This window comes from Gymnoscopelus microlampas (assembly GCF_963454915.1).
Source record: "Gymnoscopelus microlampas genome assembly, chromosome: 4".
Taxonomy (NCBI): Eukaryota; Metazoa; Chordata; class Actinopteri; order Myctophiformes; family Myctophidae; genus Gymnoscopelus; species Gymnoscopelus microlampas.
Window position 1 is genome coordinate 56,918,063 of NC_139941.1, and position 25,276 is coordinate 56,943,338.

The 25,276-nt window shown below is 40.1% G+C and overlaps 3 protein-coding genes and 1 long non-coding RNA gene across 4 annotated transcripts in view; 1 reads left to right on the forward strand and 3 right to left on the reverse strand.

Moving 5' to 3' along the window:
* The window catches only part of LOC311044503 (uncharacterized protein), a 253,501-nt gene that overhangs the window by 192,840 nt on the left and 35,385 nt on the right, over nt 1-25,276 (reverse strand). Inside the window, exon 5 of the mRNA XM_084056142.1 lies at nt 192-449. Coding sequence (XP_083912268.1) covers nt 192-449 — 258 coding nt within the window. The remainder of the gene's footprint in view (nt 1-191; nt 450-25,276) is intronic.
* Nucleotides 3,219-11,416, forward strand: LOC311043023 (uncharacterized protein). The gene is made up of 6 exons (XM_084054150.1): nt 3,219-3,225; nt 3,822-3,854; nt 4,900-5,100; nt 7,496-7,572; nt 8,529-8,572; nt 10,819-11,416. Exons 3-6 carry the CDS (start codon nt 4,908-4,910, stop codon nt 10,883-10,885), a joined length of 381 nt encoding a protein of 126 aa, XP_083910276.1. The 5' UTR covers nt 3,219-3,225; nt 3,822-3,854; nt 4,900-4,907; the 3' UTR covers nt 10,886-11,416.
* On the reverse strand, nt 14,670-19,575 carry LOC311044337 (uncharacterized protein). Its single transcript, XM_084055837.1, has 8 exons — nt 19,383-19,575; nt 19,076-19,177; nt 18,670-18,902; nt 18,455-18,549; nt 18,241-18,346; nt 17,763-18,032; nt 17,414-17,588; nt 14,670-16,613 (listed from the first exon to the last, which is right to left on the reverse strand). Exons 1-5 carry the CDS (start codon nt 19,468-19,470, stop codon nt 18,301-18,303), a joined length of 564 nt encoding a protein of 187 aa, XP_083911963.1. The 5' UTR covers nt 19,471-19,575; the 3' UTR covers nt 14,670-16,613; nt 17,414-17,588; nt 17,763-18,032; nt 18,241-18,300.
* LOC311043787 lies at nt 19,609-20,952 on the reverse strand. Its single transcript, XR_014600646.1, has 3 exons — nt 20,824-20,952; nt 19,984-20,091; nt 19,609-19,775 (listed from the first exon to the last, which is right to left on the reverse strand). It is a non-coding gene; the product is annotated as an uncharacterized lncRNA (long non-coding RNA).

Below are 25,276 nucleotides of genomic sequence, written 5' to 3' on the forward strand. Positions count from 1 at the left end.
CAAAAATAGCAGATCTAGCGCGGCACTCTGTGCTGCGCTATCAGCTTGTAGATCTGCTATTTTTGAACAGCCAAAGAAATCTAAAATGACAGATATGTGTTCCCGGATTGAATGGGTTAAACATTTTCATGAATGTTAAATATATTCAACAGTTTTAGTTAATAACTATTGTGTTCATAGTATTCATGTACCTTTCACTGGTGGTTTCTTCAAGGCAGTGCGAATGTTGTCCAGGTTGGCTTTGCAGTAGTGCTGATCACCCACAGCTACTGCATAAGCTGCTGGCACCCAGGTGACATGATCTACAAATGGAGGCTGAGGCTCCACCACCTTCCCTTTGTTGTAGTCTGCGTACATCATCACTTCACCATCCAGTCCCATCATCTCCTCTTTATATGAGTCTTTAACTGTGTCTGAACAGCCAACGACTTTAATGTCCTCATGGAACACTGGAAATAAAACAAGGATGAAAATACATTCAACAACAAACTTCTTCATCATCTTCATCATCTTCATCATCATCATCATCATCATCATCATCATCATCATCATCATGTTAAACAGTCATGTTTGGTTCTAAAGGTGAATATTAGAAGTATCTTCCTGTCAAACATTTTATTCAACATATTTAAATGTTTTTATAATATTATGAAACAGATTCATAATGATTTATTTCAGGATGTGAACATAACATTATATAATATTATATAATATTATATAATGTAATATTATATTATATTATATTATATTATATTATATTATATTATATTATATTATATTATATTATATACAGTGGTAGAAACATTACTAAAATGTTTTACCTAAGTAAAAGTATCAATACTGCAATTTAGAAATACTCTGTTACAAGTATAAGTAAGAATTTTCTATTTACTTGAGTAAAAGTACAAACATATTGGAATCAAAATGTACTTAAAGTCTTAAAGTACCAAAAGTAGAAAGTACTATATGCAGAATATATAGTATATATAGTATCATTTCACAAGTTTTCAAATGTATACAAATCTTTTGAAAATAGCAGATCTACAAGCTCACAATGTGTTGCATCGCGACGCATTGTGAGCTTGTAGATCTGCTATTTTCTAATGGTCTAAATGTATATAGGGCTGAAGTGTATGTTTTGTAATCAAAATCTACAAAGTAATTAGTAACTAAAGTTTTCAAATAATTGTAGTGGAGTAAAAGTATAATATTTGCCTCTGAAATGTAGTGGAGTAGAAGTTAAAATACTGAACATTGGAAGTACTCCAGTAAAGTAAAAAATACCTCAAAATTGTACTTAAGTAAAGTACTTGAGTACATGTAGTTACTTTAAAAACCACCGATAATATAATATAATGAAAGGTTAGAATCTGTGTGTGTGTGTGTGTGTGTGTGTGTGTGTGTGTGTGTGTGTGTGTGTGTGTGTGTGTGTGTGTGTGTGTGTGTGTGTGTGTGTGTGTGTGTGTGTGTGTGTGTGTGTGTGTGTGTGTGTGTGTGTGTGTGTGCTACCGCTTACCAATGGTATTATAAATAATAACACTATGAATAAACTGTATGTATATTTGATATATCAATATAATAGTATGTTATTCACTATATAATCAACATACATAATGTTTATTTATATTAATAACAATATAGATATATATTTAATATATCAAAAGATATATAGAATGTATGTATAACAATATAAATATACTGTATGTTTTAATAATATAAATATAACAATATAAATATACATGTATTTTATATAACAAGAGTACATCTATGGATGAATATTGTATATAATAAGAGTAGATTTATAACAGTATCTTTAATATAATAACATAAATATAATGTACTTACTTCCTGGGATCGCTTTGACATGAAGTACAGAGGAGAGGATGAGGAGGGTGGCTGTAATCTTCATCATCACTGATCAGAACTGAACTGAATTTAATAGATGAGAAAAAACATATGAGAATAAACAGATCAGAATAAACAGAAGAGAATAAACATATGAGAATAAACAGAAGAGACTTGAGTACATGTATTTACAACACGGTCTCACTCCGAAAACGTAGCCGGTTGCCTTTTTGTCAGAACCCCGCGACGGAGCCGAATGCCGTCGCTGGACGCCAGCGACGTAATTATGTGCCTTCCACGGTCACTCATAGACATTCATTGAGGTCCAAAGACGGCACATTGTGCCTTCCACGGTCACTCATAGACATTCATTGAGGTCCAAAGACGACACATTGCGCCGTCACAGGCGGGCCATTGATAATGCATTGGCATTTCAAAACGTGCGCTAAGAAGCTTGTTTGAAATGCACCAGACCACACGCCACCACCCACAAAAACCTGTAAATATTCTGAGTATTTACATACTAGTTTGGTAATTTTTCGATGAGTATTTGTTGAGAACGACACTTTTATTTAACTTTTGTATACCCGTGACGTCACGTCACTTTACTTCCGTATGACTTGATTGACAGTAGTAAAGATCCGATCAAAACTATTTATTTTAATCTAATAGATCTATATAAATGATCTGCTTGTCCACTAATCAATTATTCTGGCACTTAAATGCCTAATGTATGAACAATTCTAGCAATAAATAATTATTTGTAATTTCTTGATTCCTAGCACTCATAAAATCCCGCCTACTGCATCCGGATGTTCACCACGTGCACATACATGAAAACAAACATAACGTTTCCGTATCCGTTCTGAACCGGAAATGTGGTTATAGGCACATTTCACGTTCTGTAAAGGTTCTGGCCTTCTTTTAAAGCTTTTTGAAACAAATAACAGCAGTCTTTTGCAGTCGCTTAGGAACAAATAGCAGCATTTATTTTTTCTCAAAACGATTTCATGTTTTTTGTAACATTTAGGACGTAAACAATCATATTGAGGGGCAGTTGTGCAGCAAAAACGTCATTACCAGCGTTGCCAGATTCTGTGAGAGAAACAAGCAACCACTGGTCTAGGAAAACAAGCCCAAAAGAAGCAACTATGGGCCACATGACTCATGAGCACTTCAAACATATACGTCAGCTGCTTGAAAATACCAGATCTACAAGCTCACAACGTGTCGTGATGCGACGCGTTGTGAGCTTGTAGATCTGCTATTTTCAAATTCATTTTTTGGGGAAATTATAATAAGCATACCTGGCAACACTGGTATGCATATGTGCGTCTATGCCTCCCATGATGCATTGCATTGTTTTTCAACTACATCGCGGTAAGTGAAGTCTTGTTACTTTTTCATTTATTTAATAGAAATACATGTTAAATCTGCACCCCCACCACCACTAAATCATAGAACCACAACACAGGGTTGTTGCTAACATGTTAGGGTGTGTACAGTAGCAAGTTGGTCGGTCTGTATAAGTTTAAAACTGTTTTACAGTGGACATATCCCTAAGCTAACAAGCCATAACAAACAAACACAACAACATGAGCTCGGCTATTTGTGTGTGTCCCTCTTCATTTGTGTGTAGTTATGTATTCTATATGCCATGTTTGTTTGCACAACACTAAAGGCAAAACGAAATGTAATCATTGTTTGTGTTTCCCATTCTGAGTGTACAAATGGATGTTTTATTATGAATAGAATACAAAAGGATCCTATTGAGCCATAGTGCTTTCTTGTGGTTTAAGGGTTTGGCCATTTTTCATATACCCTGTGCTAAGTTTGTTTATAAAGACCAAGAGATCCTGAATATCAGTGCTTATATTGTTTAGTTACAGAACTGTAAGGGTCCATTTGGTGGCCACTGGAATATTTGATCTTAAGTATTATGCATTTATATCTTCATTTCCCTCCCCCCTTTACAGGTTTCTTTCTTTGTCATTCATCACCTTGTTCCAGTGAGTACCAACAACTTAAAACACAATAACACAACCACACATCTTTAACTCACAGCAAATACATGACAGAAATTGGAATAATGTGTGTTCAGTGTTGGACAAACTAAACAAATGTAGCACTCTATTCTACTAAGTTATTCTTTATTAAAGCTCTCTTACAAAATAAGTAGCTACACTTCTATTTGACTCTGAGTGATTGAATGAAACACAGAACTGTAAATGCTACAAATGGATGCACGTGGATAATTCTCTATGAATACCAACTGTACTCAACTCATTTGGTGTGCTGTTGAAGATGTATTGATGTAGCTTTTGTCAACCTGGTGAAGAAAATAGATAGAAACTTGAAAGCTACATCATTCTGAAAATAGTTGTAAAGGTTTTGAATGCCAGACTCTCACTTACATATGTTTTTAATTAAAACATTTGAGTACTTTATCCACCACTGGTTCTACACACCCTGCTTTCAAGTTTAGTCCCATTGTCATACAAAGTGTTTTGTTTTGTGCAGCCATTGTTCTGGAACCTGTTAAGTACTGGGAGCTGATGGTACTGTAGGTGTTGCACGCTATATGAGCAAATCAAATAACAGCATTTATTTTTATTTTATTTATTATTATTTTCTAATCAAACTGATCCCAATCCTGTTTTTTGTTTTGATCCAGATTTGAGTAGGTTTTCCTGATCTCATCAGATATCAGAGTGCTCCCAATCCTGTTTTTTGGTTTTGAACTACCCAAAGTCCAATCTAGATAGGGATTAAAAGTTTTTAACTTAATGAGAATTAACACTTTACCCAATTTTATTGTAGGGTTTTATCTTAAATAGCTGATCTAAAAGCTCACAACACATTGCTATGCAACATGTTGTGAGCTTGACGATCTGCTATTTCTGAATAGCAAATTAATATAATTTGGGGTCCTTGACATTAAACATTTACGGTGCCACAGCCAGAAGAGTGTATTTGGTTCCTTCTGTACATTCTTACAATTATTATGAATAAATACATTGTGTAAAATTCTGGTTATTTTCTTTGTCTCAACAGTTCCAAAAATGACACGACCGAAGAAAAAGACATGTCCCAAATGCCAAGCCAATATGGAGGCCAGGAGGATGTCCTGTGGGACATGTTATTCTCTCCAATCAAAACCAGCAGTGGCTGCCAAAGTACTCAAGTATGGCCCAGAGTGGGCCAAAAGAATTGTTAAAGACAAGAATGTGTCTCGCCAAGTGGACAATATGTGCAGTAAGTAAAACTATACGTAGATCCTTCTAAAAAACATGTAAAAGTTGTAAAAAAATATATATTTTTACCTTGATGATTATTATATCAATACAGCTCATGAATAAATCTCAAAATATTAGAATATTACATAAGACCAATCATATAAACAATTTATAATATAGAAATATCAACCATCTTCAAGGTATGTTAATTTATGGACTCAATACAGTATTTTTAGGTTGGCTCAGACAGGGTGCCTTTTTTCCATGTGAATAATCGCATCCTGTGTGCAGTGGCCTTTATAGTGTCCCCCCCCCCCCCAGCTGTCAGCTTATTACATGGTCTTAGCTAGGTAGGTAGGTACTTTATTCTTCCCCGAGGGGAAAGGCAGCTCTCATAGAGACATCAATAAAAACACATTAGATGAAACAAAAAAAATGAATAATAAATAAATATGCATCTAAGCATCGTCAACCTACAATATTAAGAAGACAGACCAAACACTACTCAAGAGTCCGATGGCTTGCATCCCACATCCCCCATCCTAATCAGCCTGATCAAGCCAACCAGATGAGGACTTGTACAGTCTTATTGCTGCAGGCAGAAAATATCTCCTATAGCGCTCCTTCTTGCAACTTGGGACTGACTGTTACATGTAACAGTCTGTTGCTGAAGGAGCTTTTCTGCCCTGCCACAGTAGTAGGGAAGGAGAGGGATTGTCCATGATGGCCACAGTATCCAAAGTGGTACCGAGGACAGAACCAGCTTGATTCAGCCTCCTGCTGTCGCCTTCCTTGATACTACCCCTCCAACATACCGCCGCATACAGTACTGCGCTGGCCACTACTGATTGATAGAACATGTTCAGCAGAGTCCTACACACCAAAGGAGCTGAGCCACCTCAGGAAGTAAATCTGCCCCCCGCCCTTCTTGTATAGGACATCTGTGTTCCCAGTACAGTCAAGTTTATTGTCCAATTGCATGCCCAGATGCTCTGGACTACCTCCACATCTCCCTCGATGGAAATGGGAGACAATGGGGGAGCCACCATCTTCCTAAAATGCACCACCATCTCCTTTATTTGGCAATTTTAGTAACAGGTGGTTCTGTTTGCACCACCTGACAAAGCTGTTCACCAGTCCTCTGTACTCCATCTCTTAACCTCTACTGACACATGCCACAATAGCTGAATCATATTCTGCATATTTCTGCAAAGGACAAGTTGCTGGACTTATATACTTGGCTGTCCTGTATATTGCTATTATGTGTTAAATGTTTGTTTTTATGTGAATATAAATGAATGTGTTAGTGTCATCCACATTGTCTTTTAAATGTTTTTATTTTATTTGTTTTTGTGAGCTTGCAGATCTGGTATTTTCTGCATCCAAGTATGTCATATGTTGTAGTATAAATGAGGCTTTTAAGAGTTTCAGAAATGAATGACTTAGACGTGTTCCCAGAGAACATATAGGTTATCCCGGTCTGAATGGGTTGTGTACATTCATTGAAATTAGCCAAACTATAATTATTGTCAGCGAAGATTTGTAGTGTATAGTGGCAACAGGAGGGGGCCTAGTATAGAGCACTTTGGAATCAACTAAGTATAGGTTTTAAGTGGTTAGGCACTTAAACCCTATATACTTTGTTGACTGGAGTCCCCCATGGATTTGTACTTGTTCCCTTTACACCCAATCACTACAGCATCACTAAAGACACATAGATTTGGCTAATTTGCCCAATTTTTGTCCACAGCTAGGCGTTTATCTTGTGCTGCTTGTTGTGACTCTGGCATAGTTCTACAACTTAACAGCATTACCCCACATTGTCATTGTTTTATAGTAAGACATTATGATGTCACGTGAAGGCTTGACCAATCATGGAGACACCTAGCCTGGGATCCAGCCTGATTCGCTACGTTCGGCGGACTTTTTTCTCTCTCTCCGCTTATCAGTCTGGAATGCCTCCTATCTCCAAGGGAGGCGGGACATGACAAACGTTTCGAGTCGTGCCGTGGCTTCTGATTGGTCTGTGGTGCGGGGCGGGACAAAAAAAACAGTGGGATCGTTGTGATTCGTCATTCGTTTGAACAACATCCAATCAGCAACGACGTTGCCTAACGTAACATATGTAGTTCCAGTGTAGTTCTGCAAAACGAGTCAATGGGGTGCGTTCCAGACTGAGAAGCGAAGAGAGAAAAAAAAGTCCGCCGAACGTAGCGAAGCAGGCTGGATACCAGGCTAGGAGACACCACCCTTTTCCCCTCTGATGGGCTATGGGCATAAACAGCCCCTCTCTGATTGGCTATGGGCATAAACACAGATGCATAGAGATTCAGAAAATGTATAGATAGATGTAAAATACTGCTGACATTTACAAAGCATCATGGCTTAATGAACTTGTCTTTTCATCCTTCAAGTTTACAAGAAATGTTCCCAGATGAAAAGGTCCCAGGTCTACCCATATAAGGAGATAACAGGGAGAAGGACAAATGAGGTAAAAAAATATAGAACCCTATCTGTCTGTGTGTGTCTCTCTCTCTCTCTCTGCACACACACACACACACACACACACACACACACACACACACACACACACACACACACACACACACACACACAGGCTACATACACACACATAGGGGACATTTCTGTTTGGTCGATTATTGCTCTATTGTAACAAAGGTTCTTGGCAATAACTGTTATACCGTTGGGACGCATGTTTATTTACTATTTAAATGGTTCCCCATTTGTAGTGAAGATGCAATTATGGGATGAGCATTTATGGGTTGTGGCCACTAAAAATGTGACAAATCAGTCAGGGGGTCAGGGTTCCTACAAGGGTTTATTAAAACAACCCACTGTTCCAGTAAGTTAACTTCACGTCACCAGGCTTTCTGCTTTTCAATAGTGTGAGGAACTGTGAGGTCATTTTACTGCTCAGTGCTCAGATCCTGTTCAGACTACTTTAACCAGTAATTTGCACAAACCAGTTCTACACAAAGAGAGGCCGTTTCTGTACCCGCTCTAGACTCCAAAAAGTCCTGATGCTATCGCACATCACAATGGTTTGATGTGCAGATGGCGATTTAATAGACATCGTCCAAGGCTAATAGTCTCACAGTGTATAGATAAAGGAAGCAGGGAGAGTATTGGAGCAAAGGTCTGACCTGCCCAGGAATCAACCTGGGGACTCAGTGTCAGGCGGTAGTATTTCCCATAACCACTTGGCTGTCGGCCCCACAGAACCATGTTAATTTGTATATTTGTCTTAAGGCTGATCATGACTGAGACAAGCAAAGGTACTAAAAATAATGGTATTCCTTACCCAGTGATTTCTTATACTGTGTGTGTGTGTGTGTGTGTGTGTGTGTGTGTGTGTGTGTGTGTGTGTGTGTGTGTGTGTGTGTGTGTGTGTGTGTGTGTGTGTGTGTGTGTGTGTGTGTTTTTTAGGGCAACAAAGAAGTGTTGGTGCATTGGGCGCCTTGTCCTGCATGGTAAGACATTTCTGATATTATTCAATTGACACTATTTGCCCTACCAGAGGCAGTTGTTTCTGGTTGATCCCACAATTCTTTCTTCCCTCTCAAATTTGCCTTACTATTTAGGAAGGTTACACCTCATCTGTGTGGTGTTGCAGACCTGCCGATGGCCCACATTTTCACATCAAAGTACGCTGGTACAACGTGTCCAGTTAAAGTAGGCAAAATGAAAAGCTGACGACCTAACTTCCAGGTGCTTTTATCTCTCTCCCTCACTCTCTGCTGTGTGCAGCTGTGTGCTGTTCAGCGTAGAGCTTAAGATCTCAGCCCGAGGCCGACGGGTCTGCGCGGCGAGGGCTGGGCCGGGCCCAATTGGTCACGTATTTGTCGGGCATTGGGTTGGGTCACTTTTTGCCAGATCTGAAAGGTATGGCCTACACGAGCCTTTGTCACCATTTTGTCCATACATGGTATGTCTGGTTGTGGTTAGGTTTCTTCTGCATGAATAAATAGGCACAGACTACATGGTATGTCTGGTTGTGGTTAGGTTTCTTTGTCGGGTTGTGGTTAGGTTTCATCTGCATGAATAAATAGGCACAGACTACTCATGACATCACTATTATGTTACAAGTATAAATACAGATGGTATATATAAAACGTAAGACAAATATTTCAATTAGACCTTCAATGTCAAATATCCTGAAATATCGATCAATTACATTTTATTATCCATAAATTAGGGTTCCCCCTATCAGTATATCGAACAAAGTTCGATTCATTTAGCAAACCTTGCCGATGGAGTCCATTAAGAGGAAGAGGAAAAGAGAGATAGAACAGGGTACCTCCTTGACTGATGTTGATGTTGATTTGGTCTACCTCCCTAACGTCAAGGAAAAGCACCTTGATTTCTCTGAGATGAAAGGCGAAAGACGGAAAGACGAAAGTGAGGGAGCCTTCACTTTCGTCTTGAGGGAGACTTTCGTCTCCCTCACTAACGAAAAGCACCTTATGTGAAGTCCGGCTTAGGTCTGGCAGAACCAGGTCTCCTGGTCTTGTTTTTATCAGGCAGGCAAGCGCAGCGCGGTATCATGATGTCTCTGTGACTATGTAAGCTGCGCTCATAACTGTGGCTGTGAGTTATGAGCTACTTGATACAGTTGAGCATGTGTGACTGTGTGCGCTGTGGCGCAACAGTTGAGCGTGTGTGGATGTGGCGGTGGCCGCTGTGGCGTCTGCATGCATGCAGTGCCCAAGTGGAGCGGAGGACATTGTTGAAACCATCCACGGTCACTTTTGTATATCCTAATAATATTATAGACGTGTGAACTTTGTAGCTATAATAGCCTGTACACCTGTTGCCTGATTTAGCGGCGGCCGTCAGCCGTGTTCTCCAGCGAGGCTCCGATGTTTATTGTTCCTTAATTAGGACGGTGCTTGCTACAAGCTGGGTTTTTGTTTATATATAAAGACAGTTGGAAAAGGGTAGAATGACTCTGTTCTTCGAATCACCAATATGTAATGACAAAAATATAAGGCTGCATGCAACAATTATACTTCTTTAGAATGTCAGGCTTCGGGCTGTGTTGGGCTCCAATTGTCAATTATGTATCGTTTCTGTCGGGCTGGGTTGGGCTGGGCTCACATATTTAGGCCCGATTAAAGCTCTAGCTCAGCGTATGGGCTTGATTGGCAGCTGCAGTCCACCGGCCTCAGCAGTTGAATTGGAAGCTTCTGTGTAATTTGCTTGTACAGCTTGAATGTACAGGAAGGTTACAAAATTCACATTGTTGGATTCTAGTAATTAATGACTGTTAGTCGACTAATGTTGTTAATGACTTCTCTTTCAGACTTCAGATATGGACTGTCTGTCACCAGTACTAGAGTAAATTGTTTTATGAGGAACTAATCTAAATTCACATCAGTCAAAATCAAAATAATGAAATTACCAGAAGTGGAATGTTGGCCGCTATGCTTCTTGTCTTATCTTTTTTACATGTAGGCATTAGGCAATAGACATACATGTGCATTAGGGCTGCATGATACTGATGCAAACACTTTTTCCCCTCGACACCAAATCTCGTCACCAAAAATTGATAATCTACAAACTCACGTCACGTCTCAGTGCGAGGCATTGTGAGGTTGTAGATCTTCTCTTAGAATGTTTCAGGTGGTTAATATAAAAATAAAAGGTGTCCCAGTGCCCCTTTTGAAGACCCATGGGATAAATGAATTTCTCTAAATAATGTATTTATACTTTACAGTGACAAAATCTGGGAAGACACATGGGAACCAGCCAAGAAGTTTCCAGAGGACAGGGCCAACCAGTAACCTCACGCCTAAAGGGTACGGTCCGATGAAAGTATGGCTGCCAGCTGATAACCCTCCCCGTATCCGCCTTCGTCTCACCCGATTGGACAGAGGTGGAAAACCAGCATCTACGCCATACTTTGAAACCACTACATCTCAGAGGACAATATTGTACTTTTACTTTGTGTTAATATTTATTTTGGAGATTTTGTTTATTATTAGAAAACATACATTAACCACTTCAGCCTTATTTCGGCCATTTGAAAATAGTCGATCTACAAGCTCACAATGGGTTGCGATGCGACACATTGTGATCTGTCTTGTAGATCTGCTATTTTCATATTACATTTGGAAACTTGAAATGGGACATTCTGCAAGATGAGCACTTTTAGTTTTGGAATACTTTGGAATACATGCCAATGCTTTTGCACTATTACTCAAGTCACATTTAACAGAGTATATTTCTACATTGCTGTATTGATTCTTTTACTTAAGTGAAACATGTGAGTTCTTCCACTGCCTATTTTGTTCTGTGCAATATGTTTTCTTTGTTTCTTTCTTTGGTGTCATTAAAAGCCTTTTGCACTTTGAATGTTGTTTCTTCCAAGATGTCAATCTATACCAATCAACAGTGATATTAACTGTCTTTTGTCAATGAATGAATGTATCCTAGATATACTGGATATGAGCCAGATACTGTATGCAGGCAATACAGTGTCAGCTGCAGATAGACTATACAACTGTATGGACAGTTGTTTATTCAGACTCATTATCCAAGAAAACATATGTTTTACAAAATGAAATGAAGGTGATGCAAGGAGATACACACTTTTGATAATACATCATTTGCCAACCATGGAAACAATGAGAATTTAAAGCCATACACCCAATAACTTAATGGTTCAGACAATGATGATAGTTATCTATAAGAGGCTATGCATCATATGCCACTCATCTAGACTGTGGCAAAACAAAGCATCATGAAGCTGGAGTTTGGAAGCGCTTGTTTGGAAAATCCTCCTAACTCCTCACTCCTACTGACTCCTCATACCCTCTTTTGTGTGTAGACTGCTAGCCATGCATGAAAATCAATGTTATTTCTATATTCCTGAGGGGTTAACATGTAGACAATAAACTGAATGGGATCCAGGATTTGAAGCCTGGAGAAGAGGAAGATGCCTCAACAAGTGTTACAGAGAATGACCTGTTTGACAGATTTGTTTTGCATCATAGCCCACAAACAAACAAGGAACAGACTGAGAGGTGTTCGGACCTTTTTGATAAAAGGTAAAATGATTGTCATTTTAAAGCCCAAACCACACCAATGATTCGCGATGCAACTCCTTGCAACTAAACAGTTTTATGGACATGTCACACCAATGCAACTCCTTGGAACTGCCATTGGGGTTAATGGTTGCGAGCAGTTGCAAGTAGTTGCATGAAACCGTTTGGTTGCAAGGAGTTGCATCATGCTAGCCAGGGGAATGAGGCTTAGGCTTAGGTAACCCTAACCTAACCCTAAACTACGTATCTGCTCCAACATGTAGTTTTCCTAATTGTAATGGATGACTATGTAAGTAAGGCACACATCAATATCTCAAACACATTTGGTTACTAAATAATTCCTGAAACATCTGTTTGACTGATTTTATCTAGGATGGCTCTGAAATGGTCTGAGAATGTATGACTGTTAGACTCATAGCTTGGAAGGAGATGGACATTAAACTTTGTCATAGGTCAACAGCAAAGCCATAATTTGAAAGGCCTTGCCCTACATAGAAACATATTTCATTGTAAATATTATGGGTTGTTCCTGCTCATCACAGGTGCCCTTTGAACATTGTTCAAAGGGCAATAAAATAGACGATCTACAAGATCACAACGGGTTGCCGATGCTACTCATTTGAGCTTGTGTGAATCGGTTATTTCAGGCACAGTCCTATGTGTTATTATGGATCCCATCAACGTTATAGGATAGACCCGCCTCACCTGTGTCTTGATTGGCTCCTTGGCAGGCCTAGTTGTACTGAGGTTAGGGTTATGGTAAGGTTTAGGCATAGTCTTACTGAGGTTAAGGGTTAAGGTGCAGGTCAAGGGTATGCTTGTGACATCATTGTACCTGGAAGTTATGCATGAACGTCTATTGAGTGGCAAAATACAGCGTCAGTAGGAGTTTCCCAATGAGCTCTTCCAAACTCCAATGCTTCATGATGCTTTATGTTTTGGCACTCAGTGTAGATGAGTGGCATATGATGCCTACCCTTTATTACTTTTTTAAAAATTATTTGTTTTTGGGCTTTCATGCCTTTATTGATAGGACAGTATAGGCTGACAGGAAATGGGGAGAGAGATGGGGGGCGACACACAGCAAAGGCCGCCAGGATCGGGACTCGAACCCGCGACACGCTGCCAGGCATCAGAGCCTATGTGGTATGCACCTGGACCGCTAAGCCAGCACGCACCCCATACCCTCTATTACTTTATTAGTCTATTACACTATTACACTACTACACTATTACACTATTACACTATTACACTAACCTTGGTGTCATGTTTGACACAGAGCTGTATTTTGACATTCTGTGGCCAGCTTTCTGATACTCATTACTTTCATATACACCCACCTTGGTAACACTTGCTATGCATAATGTCTTATAACAGGGGTCTTCAACGTTTTCATCCCAAGGACCCCCTAGCTGAGAGAGAGATGAAGCAGGGACCTCCATACATTGCATACAATTGTGTTGCAGATTAAACGTTTTCATAGATTTCATAGACAGCTTCATTGACTATCATCAGTGCTGTGTAAATTAATATTTTTGGTTCATTTCATACATTTAACCACTTAAACATTCAATACTTGGTACTTGATTTGCTTCTTTTGCCCTCGACACCAAACCACTTTGCCGAAAATAGCCGATCTACAAGCTCACAACGCCTTGCAGCGTGAGGCGTTGTGATCATGTAGATCTGCTATTTTCAGCTAATGTTCATAAGAATAGAGATGCTAGGGTTCAGGTTATTAATGTAAAAAAAAAAGATCCTATCACAAAGATTTGCCGGACCCCCTGGAGTAACTCTGAGGACACACTAGGGGTCCCGGGCCCCTTTATAAGACCCCTGTCTTATAAGCATAGTTATAGTGCATTATAATCTGCTTATGAGTGCTACTATACTATTACACTGTACTATTACAGATTCATGGAATGTATTGTTGTAGTATATTCCCACTGCCAGCTAAAGCCAGTAATCACCTTTAAATGTAATATTTTGGCATCATGTGGTAATAGGCTGGTCTACAATGATTCACATAAAATATGTTTATTGTGCTCCAGAAATGTCCCAACTCTCCACCTTGAATGTCCACACATTTTGTCCTTCAGCTAGTGGGAATGAAAGCATGATTTGCGGTTTTGTATGAACAAAAATGTTCTGTGAACAAAATGCTTCATAAGAACATTCAACGGAAATTTACTGAAAAATGTATTACTTGCATAGAATACAAACAATACACGAAGGCATTTCCTGGTGTTCTATAAGTAGCTTTAACTATCTTTTAATCAGAATCAGTGTTATTGGCACATTACATCAGTTACATCATTACGTCAGTTGCCCAGAGGCAGCACAGTCAGCCAGCAGTTACAAGATGACAGATACACAACAAGGACTGTCAGATACAGCAATAGAGATGAATACATTCCAGAAGGACCAATATAAGGAGGAGGCAATGGAATAACAATAATGGAATAAGGAAGGTTTAACTGCCTTTTATTAAGGTGCAGAGAACTATAAATCAGACAGCATTTCCGTGTGAATCACACCTTCATATGGTCCAGAAGTACCATCAATAATAAACAGTATACAATATATACAAACATGTACCCTGCAAAACACAGATCACATTCGCACAATGGAAAAGAAGCCCCTGGGCCTTTTTATTTTATTTTTTTGTCATTACATTAGCATAAACGTACTGTACTGCCTGTACTGTTAAAAGTATTAACAGGAAAGGGGACCACTTCACCCATTCATACAAACATACAAACACTTCAGAAGCATTTCACCTGCCCCCGCTACTGTTCTCACAAAGACACAAAGGGACCCGCACACAGAACACATTCAAATGCATACTTCCCATTTTCTCAAATTCTAAGCCTGTGCACTAAAAAGGTCTGGCACAGACATTATCCTCTCAAACATCAAATGCGTAAATGTATGAAGCAGTCAGGATGTAACCATGTCCATTATGGTCATATAGTGGCCTACCTGCAGCACACACTGTGCAATCGACATACGTTTGTACTATAGCACAAAACACTGGTCAGTGGTCAGCATGCAACAAGCTGATGTAACAAGTTTTGGTTAACGGTTACGGAAAGCAAAAAAACGTTGTCATCCTGTACAACCAACCATCCAAAATATATTTTGGGTATATGGAATGTGTTCCAGGGCCACAAGAAAACTACACATTTGGCCCACAGGACTCCAGTTCTATAGACGGGTTTCATGTTTGTAAACATTGAGAGGATATGACCGCGCAGAGGAGGGGGTAAGCCTATGGGTGCGTTTGGAAATTACGCACCGGAGCACACTCGCCTATTAGTTTGTATTGGCCAGTGCGCTCACTGCCGCTCAGGGCTGTATTTTCGAACGCGCCTTTCCCCCAGGCATGCGCAGATTGCGCATTCTGCTCTGTGATGACGTCGCGCGGAAATCCGTCTATATCACTGGTTTAGATGGATGTTTACTATGATATCATGCTCTTGAAATATATATCTTATTTCAGGGGTTGACACTAAGGTGTCAGAGGCATTTGCCTGTCGGGCAAGGACAGGTCATGTTCTACTTTCCCAAAGGTCATTATGGAATGATACGTAACATTTTGATTACCGTTAATTTTTTACTTTCTGGGGCTGTGCGATAACAAATGTCATACCTCAATCTTTAAGCAAAATACATACATAGCTATGACTATGGGTTCACACTTGCCATTTTATATTTTTAAGTGTATCAACAGTGAGAACAGCACATTATAGGCAAACAGTGCTCTTATTTTACATTCCACAGACCAGAAGAAAGAGTGCTCTGGCCACGTTCAGGTGTTTAGGCAGATATTGTGATGATTCCGTTGGCGTCCGCTCTCAAACAGCGGAGAGGGGACGTGCTCTCTGCATCCTCATACGTTCTTCATAAATGGTTGGATTGTGTTCCTTGCTGAGGGCCAGAGTCAATGGCCTCCTCTCTCCTTCTCCTACCCCATGCTCCATCTGACACAACACAGCCCTGCTGTCCCCAGTCGGGCAACCTGAAAGCAAACTCCACCTGACAGAAAGTTTTATTTACCTGCCAGGGGCAGTTTAGTAGTCCGCAAAGGGGAACAATCCACACAAATCGTGGTAATCCAACATTGGGAAAGTAGTCCATCAAAGTGGTCCAGTGTGGCTGTAAAAAAAGGCCTGTAGGTAGGAGTGGTTGAGAGAGAGCGAGATAGACATGACCAGAGGAGAGCCAAATGAAATGGTCTGCAATGGTTGCCTATTCCAATTCGTCCTCAGACATGTCTGAGTCACTGTCATCATCATCAGCATCATCTGTGTTGTCCAAAAAGGTGACGTTCTCTGCATCAGTTCATCAACTTGCATGTAATGTTCCCATGCCAGCATCATCCCTTTTCGGTTTTCCCACTGCTTACGGAGGATTATGCACTGCAGTCCTTTCAGACCCTCGAAACTTAGTTTCCACGGTGAGCCTTGGGGTAGAACACAAGACAAAACCTGTGTTAGTAACAGTCATCAGTGGTATGTATTATATTCATGAAATATTGTAACACTTGCTATGCATCCCATGCCTATAATGTGTTATAAACATACTTATACAGTTGTAAGTATAGCACTCATGAATAATGCCTTATAACAATAACAATAACACATTAGAGATTTGTATAATGACGTATAAGGCCATGTAAAATTAATTGGAGTAAGCTTATAAAACTATAGTTACAGTTATAAGCAATCATAACTGCAATCATAAACCATTGTATGATGACACTTCCTAAGAATCCCATCTTAATTCTCATAGTAGTAATGCTTTATAATCACGCTTATAATGCATTATAATATTTGTTAAAATCCATTATACTGTCATAACTGTCTATGCAAGATCATAGAGACCTATAATACTTGACCTTAAGTCACCTTATAAGGGCCGATGCGTACTCCACTTTTAGAGCAGAGTTAAAATCGGTTTGGCTCTGTCCAAACGACGTCATTCAGAGGTTCGAAGGGTGCTGCCGAGATGTTGTGACACCCGAAACGAACCGATTTAAACTCGGCTCTAAAAGTGGAATATGCATCAGCCCCAAGTCATCATGAAATGCTATTTGTGTTATGATAACTGTTAAAATGCATTAAGATTATTTTGTGGGTGTTTATTATTATAATTATACAGTGTTATACGCAGATTAGAATATATTAGAAGTATGTTTATAATGAATTATAGACATGGAATGCATAGCAGTTGTTACAAAAATAATCTATTGCAAATACATACTCATTGGCCCAGAAGAAAAACTGCACGACAGCTCCTTCAGGTCATGGTCATACGCTGAAAGACTTTTCCAGTGATGTTCCATCTCAGTCACCAGGATTTTCTTCTCCTCTGTGAGTCGCCTTCCTGCCATGATGACGTCATAACGCCCGTCTCTTTGTTCTGAGATCGACAGAATCTGGAATGCATTTATGACAAAGATTCACAGGGAAAATGAGCAGTGTTAGCCACTTAGACACTTGTAAACACACCACTCAAAGTTGCCTCTCCCAAACTCAACAAGCAAGTGTGTATATTATGTGGAATTATGGGTCAGATTTGTTGGAAGCAGTCAACAGACTAGTGTACATACCACTGTGATGAAGCTGCCATGGCCATGCTGTATCAACAGATAGGATGGTTTCCATGCTCAGGTGTTTTGCGCTAGGAACCAACCTGTTGTACTGTTCTACAACAGAAGCTAGGATCTCCTTCTCCTTCCTCATCTGTCGAAGGATCCTGGCACGAGCTTTTGTTCCGTCAGTGTCTTTATGCAGACGCTGAGACCTCCTTTTGAGCCCAAGCACCAGCATCTCTATCCTATTGGCCAAGGCATCAGGCTCATCAGCAGTAGTTGTTGGTGCTGCAGAAGAGAGGAAATAGGTGGGTACAAAACCACAGTATAAGACACAAGGATTAGGAACCCAATGTCAGTGAACTCCAGGTAACGTGACCATATCACCCCCATCTTAGCTGTCTTCACTGGTTACCCGTTCGATTTTAAGTTTTGACTTATAACTTTTAAAGCTGTGAGCAAATAATATGTGCATTAACAATAATCAATTCCTCACCTTCTGCCCACTCCTTCACCCAATCCTCCAACTGGCTCTCTGACACTGCTAATTCCACCTTTAGGGATTCCAGGTTCTGCTGTTGGCTTTGAAGACCTTTAACGGCCTACAATGACAAAGAATCAAAGACAAGAAAACAAATGTTGTCTCATACACGTAAAATACTGCCACATGTAATATTAAAAATCTTAAAGAACATCACTGATATCATTACCTTCTGATATTGGCGAGACAGCGATGTGGCTCAAACTGTACAACTTCCCACTGAAAGTAGCTCTTCTGGAAGGCATCTGTTGAGATCTTCCCTGTCTATTTCAAAATAAGGATATCAACAGTTTATAATGGGCAGGCAATAAATAAGAAACAAATTCAATGCACATGACAAAAAGAAAAAATATATACTGTTGGCTAACTAAATTAAATACTCACACGGCCAAAGTGAACAGTTCGCTGATCAAGCATTCTTAAAAATGCCTGGCAGGACAGTCCTGGTGCAGCCATCTTCATTTTCTCAAATGAGAAAAATATATCTGTGGCATAAACTGTTGCGAAATTAAGTGTAGCAGGCCAGCAGTTACTGCAAATGAGATCGTCCACTCCAGCAGTCCAAGTGGCTTGGCATGACTCGCAACTCAGGTCAGGCATGCTGAGATCATATCGCCCTAGAAAATCAAAGACACGCACACTGTAATGTAAAACCTAGCATGGCATAAATTAGTCAATAGGCATACGTTTGATTTCATAAATACACCTATGACAAGCCTTGTGGGTAAGTAAAAATACCAAGTAAAAATATATTTTTAAGATGCTTTAAAAAAAAAAAAAAAATCCTTACCATCCATTGTGATCACAGCAACAGCCTTTCCTGGGTTGACCCTCAATGCCTCCGATGCACAACCACAGATATTTGCAGGTATCCGCACAGGTACAAAGCACTCTGAAAAAGATCATTTGTGTCCAATAGGAAATAGAACATTACGATTGCTGGAACCACTTGAAGAGACTGAAAGAAGAGTGAGAAAGGTTAAAAAGATTCCATGACCGTAAGACAGGACAAAAAAATGCATTGTTTAGTGGTCAAAGTAATGAGATTAATGAGTCAGAGAGGATATGATATGGTGTACTCACAAACAAGAACTTACCACAACGGCAATGAGCCTCATCTACAATGCAGGTGGTTGGAGGCAAAGGCTGGAAGAACCCTGCATTCATGGCATCCCTGTTGTGCATCACGTTTCTAGTGTCTGTGTGCGTTTTGATGTCACATTCGGCACACAGGAATGGCCGTGGTTCACAGCCATGACAGCAGACAGCAGCTGGACTGATGGCACACTGTTGGCACATGTGTATGCCTACATGTGCCCTCGCTGCAACGCGGTTAATCAGCCAGGGTCTCTCTGCCCGCCATCTCTCTAAAAGAGAGTGGTTCCGCGTACTCCAGTCGGAGGAAGCCTGGAGAGGAGCTGGGGTTGGTGCTTCCTCGATGTCAGCCGATGCAACGCTCAGGGAGTGCTGGAGCTCTTGTATGAAACGCTCTGTTAAGATAGTATGGGATATTGAAAAACAACATTAGGTTATGTTTTACATTTACAATATAAAAAGTATAATAATGGCTGTGAAAAGGTTAGTTGCACATTTATTCTGGTAAATGTGCAATACAAACATATAATTAACATTCAAACTCATTGACAGATTATTAGAATATATCATGAACATATTGCTTTGCACTAATGAAATACACACCAACGGCATTTGGAGCAAAGGAGACCTCAGCATTAGTGTCAGGAAAATCGTTGGGAGGAACAGGTTTCTGACCGCAACCACCTGGATGAGCCTTCCGACTTGGACCAGCTACAACAGGAAAAAAAAAACACTGTCATCAACATTTACTCTCTCCTCAACATTTACTCACTGGCCTGGCATGTGCACTTAAGCCTTTCCAAATTGTCTAGAATGCCGCAGCATGATTGGTCTTCAACCAGCCAAAAATGTCACGTCGCTCTGGATTAAGAGCATCTGCTAAATGCATGAATTGTAAAAACTATAACTAACTATATAACTACACTATCCTATTTGCTGTAACACTAGTGTCAGCCTGGTTATTATCATGAGGACTATTAGACTTTTCCCTAACCATAACGTGGACAGTTCAGTCGCCTATGAATATGCAATCAAATAGGAATGATTGCTGTAGGTTGATTTAAAAAAATGTCTAGCTGTCCATTGGCAAGGCACTCAGGACATCTTTTTTTAAAGGAAGCCTTATCAAGGTAAATGTTGTTATATCCACAGTGATTTTCAATGTTTATTACATTCACACACATCAACACAGACGGCAAAGCAAGGCACCAATCTGCTCATCAGGAGCAGTTAGGGGTTCAGTGTCTTGCCCAAAGTCAAGTGGACACTTCACATGGTCTGAAAATGTACGCGATCCACCCATATGACCACTGAACATGGCAGCTGAGATAGGCTGCCGGGTTAAGTGGTCAGATGGGTGGATCGCAAAAGCTTTTGAAATTTTAAAGTGGATTTTATAATCGGCCTCAGGTCTAAATGAGTTAATGGTATAACAATACTGACCCTGATTTCTGGTTGATCCTGGCAGGGATGACATTTCTATTGCTGTCTCTCTTTTTCCACCTTACGGTTGGTCCAGGTGCCTTTGCCTTCTTCGCTGGAGTTGGTGGTGCTCTCCATTGTGACTCTGGAGGAATCAAGGCATTTAGACTTCTGGCCACATTTTGCGGCATTTAAACACCTTTCAAGTTCCGTAACCATGGCTTTTGGATCACTCATGGTGACGGGTAACAACAAATAACAGACAAAGACAATGATAAGACAGGGGGGGGGGGGGAGAGAGAGAGTGCGAGAGAGAGAGAGAGTGGCTCTTAAAAGTGCCTTTTGGGTTGTTTGTTTGTTTGTTTGTTTAGGAGAGTTTGGTTGGAAGGATCTGTAAGAGAAAGCAACATATTCAGAATTACAATGAACAAAAGGAGAAACAGCCCTAAACCAGATATACAGAATCTTATACTTGCCCAAAAACACATCACGATACCTTTAATAGCTGCATACACTGAAATCCTGAGATAAACTCTGAGAGTGTACAGAACCGAATAGAACAGGGGTCTTCAACGTTTTCAGGCCAAGGACCCCCTAGCTGAGAGAGAGATGAAGCAGGGACCCCCTCTATATTGTATAAAATTGTGTTTCAGATTAAACTTTTTTGGTTTACTTTGTCTGCTTTTTCCCCCTCTATACATATAGCCTCTTTGCCAAAAAATAGCCGATCTACAAGCTCTCAAGCGCGAGGCGTTGAGAGCTTGTAGATCTGCTATTTTCGGCTAATGTTCCCCTCAGAAAAGGAATTATAGGGTTCAAGTGGTTAATGTAAAAAAAAAAATCCTATCACACAAAGATTTGGCGGACCCCCTATAGTAGCTCTAAGGACCCCCTGTTGAAGACCCCTGGAATAGACCCTTATAGACCATATCCACACAGCGGCCATATTGCCAATGAAATGCCACCCCAGTTGCCACAGCAACGCAATGTTAAATTCCAAAATGGCCGCCGTGTGAATATGGACTATGGCAGTGGTTCTGGTTCTGGCTTTTCATGTGAAGCGCCCCAAATTAATATGTAACATATCAGTTTTAAGAAATAGATCCATAAGCTCACAACACGTCACATCGCAATGCTTTGTGAGCTTTTTGATCAGCTACTTTCGAATATCCAAACAACAACAACATTAACATCATAATACATTTAAATTAAGTGATTAAATAGTTCCTGTTTTAAAAAATCTTTATTTAACTCCTGGTACCAGCTTTATAGTTGAATCCTCTGCCCCCCGCCCCCACCCATCTTCTCTTATTCAACTGACCTTTATCCCAACATGTTTTGCATTGCACCTCTGTATGGTATATATAATATGACTGTTCAATTGAGTACAATGGACCAAAATGTAAACAAGCCCCTGGGGCTTATTGTGTTCATATTTTAGCATAACATTTGACTGTACTACTAGTACTGATTGATTAATTGATTTAATACTTTATTAGCAGTACAGGACAGTAAAGTTCTATAGGATTTAAACCACAAGAAAGCACTATGGCTCAATAGGATCCTTTTGTATTCTATTCATAATAAAACATCCATTTGTACACTCAGAATGGGGAACACAAACAATGATTACATTTCGTTTTGCCTTTAGTGTTGTGCAAACAAACATGGCATATAGAATACATAACTACACACAAATGAAGAGGGACACACACAAATAGCCGAGCTCATGTTGTTGTGTTTGTTTGTTATGGCTTGTTAGCTTAGGGATATGTCCACTGTAAAACAGTTTTAAACTTATACAGACCGACCAACTTGCTACTGTACACACCCTAACATGTTAGCAACAACCCTGTGTTGTGGTTCTATGATTTAGTGGTGGTGGGGGTGCAGATTTAACATGTATTTCTATTAAATAAATGAAAAAGTAACAAGACTTCACTTACCGCGATGTAGTTGAAAAACAATGCAATGCATCATGGGAGGCATAGACGCACATATGCATACCAGTGTTGCCAGGTATGCTTATTATAATTTCCCCAAAAAATGAATTTGAAAATAGCAGATCTACAAGCTCACAACGCGTCGCATCACGACACGTTGTGAGCTTGTAGATCTGGTATTTTCAAGCAGCTGACGTATATGTTTGAAGTGCTCATGAGTCATGTGGCCCATAGTTGCTTCTTTTGGGCTTGTTTTCCTAGACCAGTGGTTGCTTGTTTCTCTCACAGAATCTGGCAACGCTGGTAATGACGTTTTTGCTGCACAACTGCCCCTCAATATGATTGTTTACGTCCTAAATGTTACAAAAAACATGAAATCGTTTTGAGAAAAAATAAATGCTGCTATTTGTTCCTAAGCGACTGCAAAAGACTGCTGTTATTTGTTTCAAAAAGCTTTAAAAGAAGGCCAGAACCTTTACAGAACGTGAAATGTGCCTATAACCACATTTCCGGTTCAGAACGGATACGGAAACGTTATGTTTGTTTTCATGTATGTGGACGTGGTGAACATCCGGATGCAGTAGGCGGGATTTTATGAGTGCTAGGAATCAAGAAATTACAAATAATTATTTATTGCTAGAATTGTTCATACATTAGGCATTTAAGTGCCAGAATAATTGATTAGTGGACAAGCAGATCATTTATATAGATCTATTAGATTAAAATAAATAGTTTTGATCGGATCTTTACTACTGTCAATCAAGTCATACGGAAGTAAAGTGACGTGACGTCACGGGTATACAAAAGTTAAATAAAAGTGTCGTTCTCAACAAATACTCATCGAAAAATTACCAAACTAGTATGTAAATACTCAGAATATTTACAGGTTTTTGTGGGTGGTGGCGTGTGGTCTGGTGCATTTCAAACAAGCTTCTTAGCGCACGTTTTGAAATGCCAATGCATTATCAATGGCCCGCCTGTGACGGCGCAATGTGTCGTCTTTGGACCTCAATGAATGTCTATGAGTGACCGTGGAAGGCACAATGTGCCGTCTTTGGACCTCAATGAATGTCTATGAGTGACCGTGGAAGGCACATAATTACGTCGCTGGCGTCCAGCGACGGCATTCGGCTCCGTCGCGGGGTTCTGACAAAAAGGCAACCGGCTACGTTTTCGGAGTGAGACCGTGTTGGTATTTAGTTACTTTCCACCACTGCTTGTGAACATCTATAATCATGCACTTTATATGACAACGCATCCTGTACTACTTGAAAGCAATACTGCACTTTATACACAACCAGGTGAAAGTGGCTGACAGTTCTTGCCGGAACCGACACAAGCGCGCGCATGTCTGTGGCAGGTTATTTAATATGGGATTTTCAGCATTTACAGCTGCCTTTGACTTTTTCTTAACGGAACGGCGTTCCGGGACCGAATCTTTTAGCGGAACGCCGTTCCGGACCGTTCCGGCCCACTTTCACCACTGTACACAACTCACTTTAGTATACACATGTGACCCACCACGACACAGAGCCTGTTATTGTTAATGTTTTCATTTTTGTTTTCTCATGTCATATGAAAGCAGGAATCATAACTACACATTGACATGTTGTCATGTCATATGAAAGGAATCATAACTACACATTGACATGTTGTCATGTCATATGAAAGCAGGAATCATAACTACACATTGACATGTTGGTTGTACAGTTTGACCCACCAGTTTAGGAGATATGGCTTATAGAGTGATGTGTAGCAGAGATACAGAGAGCTGAATAAACAGAACCTGAAAGGTTAACTTCTGTGATCTGTGACATTTTAACACCTATCCCAGAATGCATTGCTTGAAAGGTGGGGGTCTGAGAGGGCCCAGGTAGATGACTATTACAGCCACCACAATGTGATGGATAGGCGCCTGAAAAGTATGTGTGGTCACGTGTATGGCCAAGAGTAATTTTTTACTAAAAACTAAGGGTTGGAATGGATTCAGGACCCCTGAAAACCTATAATTAGACATCCCACAAGTTCATTTTGGCCAATTTGAATTGTTCCAGGTTTTTTTCCAGGCCCTCCGGGTACCCCGACTTTGATTGGCTCCCACAAAGTATCCCAAGGGAGTTGGGTTGGAACAAATTGAGAGGTGTTTGTAGACACCTTTATGAACATGTTTGTGAAGAAAGCTAGTGGTAAGAATTTATTTTACAGATTGGTCAGACATTAGGCTAACTTTCCCTAACTAATTATCTAACCCAGTGCACAATACTACTAATAATAAAAATAACACATTTAGCTCCTACTACTGTTGTTAGGTAGAGTAAATCTGACTCTAGAACTACCAGAAGGGCCCTGATCATATGGGCTTAAATGACACAACACACTCTGTGTGTGTGTGTGTGTGTGTGTGTGTGTGTGTGTGTGTGTGTGTGTGTGTGTGTGTGTGTGTGTGTGTGTGTGTGTGTGTGTGTGTGTGTGTGTGTGTGTGTTTTCAGCGTCGCTGGTAAAATGCTGTTCATGTTCATTAAACATCAATC

Excerpts from the sequence above, each read along its gene's own strand:
- LOC311043023 (XM_084054150.1), top strand. The coding sequence starts at position 4,908 with ATGACACGACCGAAGAAAAAGACATGTCCCAAATGCCAAGCCAATATG. Across the intron at positions 5,101-7,495 it reads CCAAGTGGACAATATGTGCA|TTTACAAGAAATGTTCCCAG; the intron begins GTAAGTAAAACT and ends TCATCCTTCAAG. Across the intron at positions 7,573-8,528 it reads CAGGGAGAAGGACAAATGAG|GGCAACAAAGAAGTGTTGGT; the intron begins GTAAAAAAATAT and ends TGTGTTTTTTAG.
- LOC311044337 (XM_084055837.1), bottom strand. The coding sequence starts at position 19,470 with ATGCACAACAGGGATGCCATGAATGCAGGGTTCTTCCAGCCTTTGCCT. Across the intron at positions 18,903-19,075 it reads TGCTGTGATCACAATGGATG|GGCGATATGATCTCAGCATG; the intron begins GTAAGGATTTTT and ends TTGATTTTCTAG. Across the intron at positions 18,347-18,454 it reads TGTCTCGCCAATATCAGAAG|GCCGTTAAAGGTCTTCAAAG; the intron begins GTAATGATATCA and ends TTGTCATTGTAG.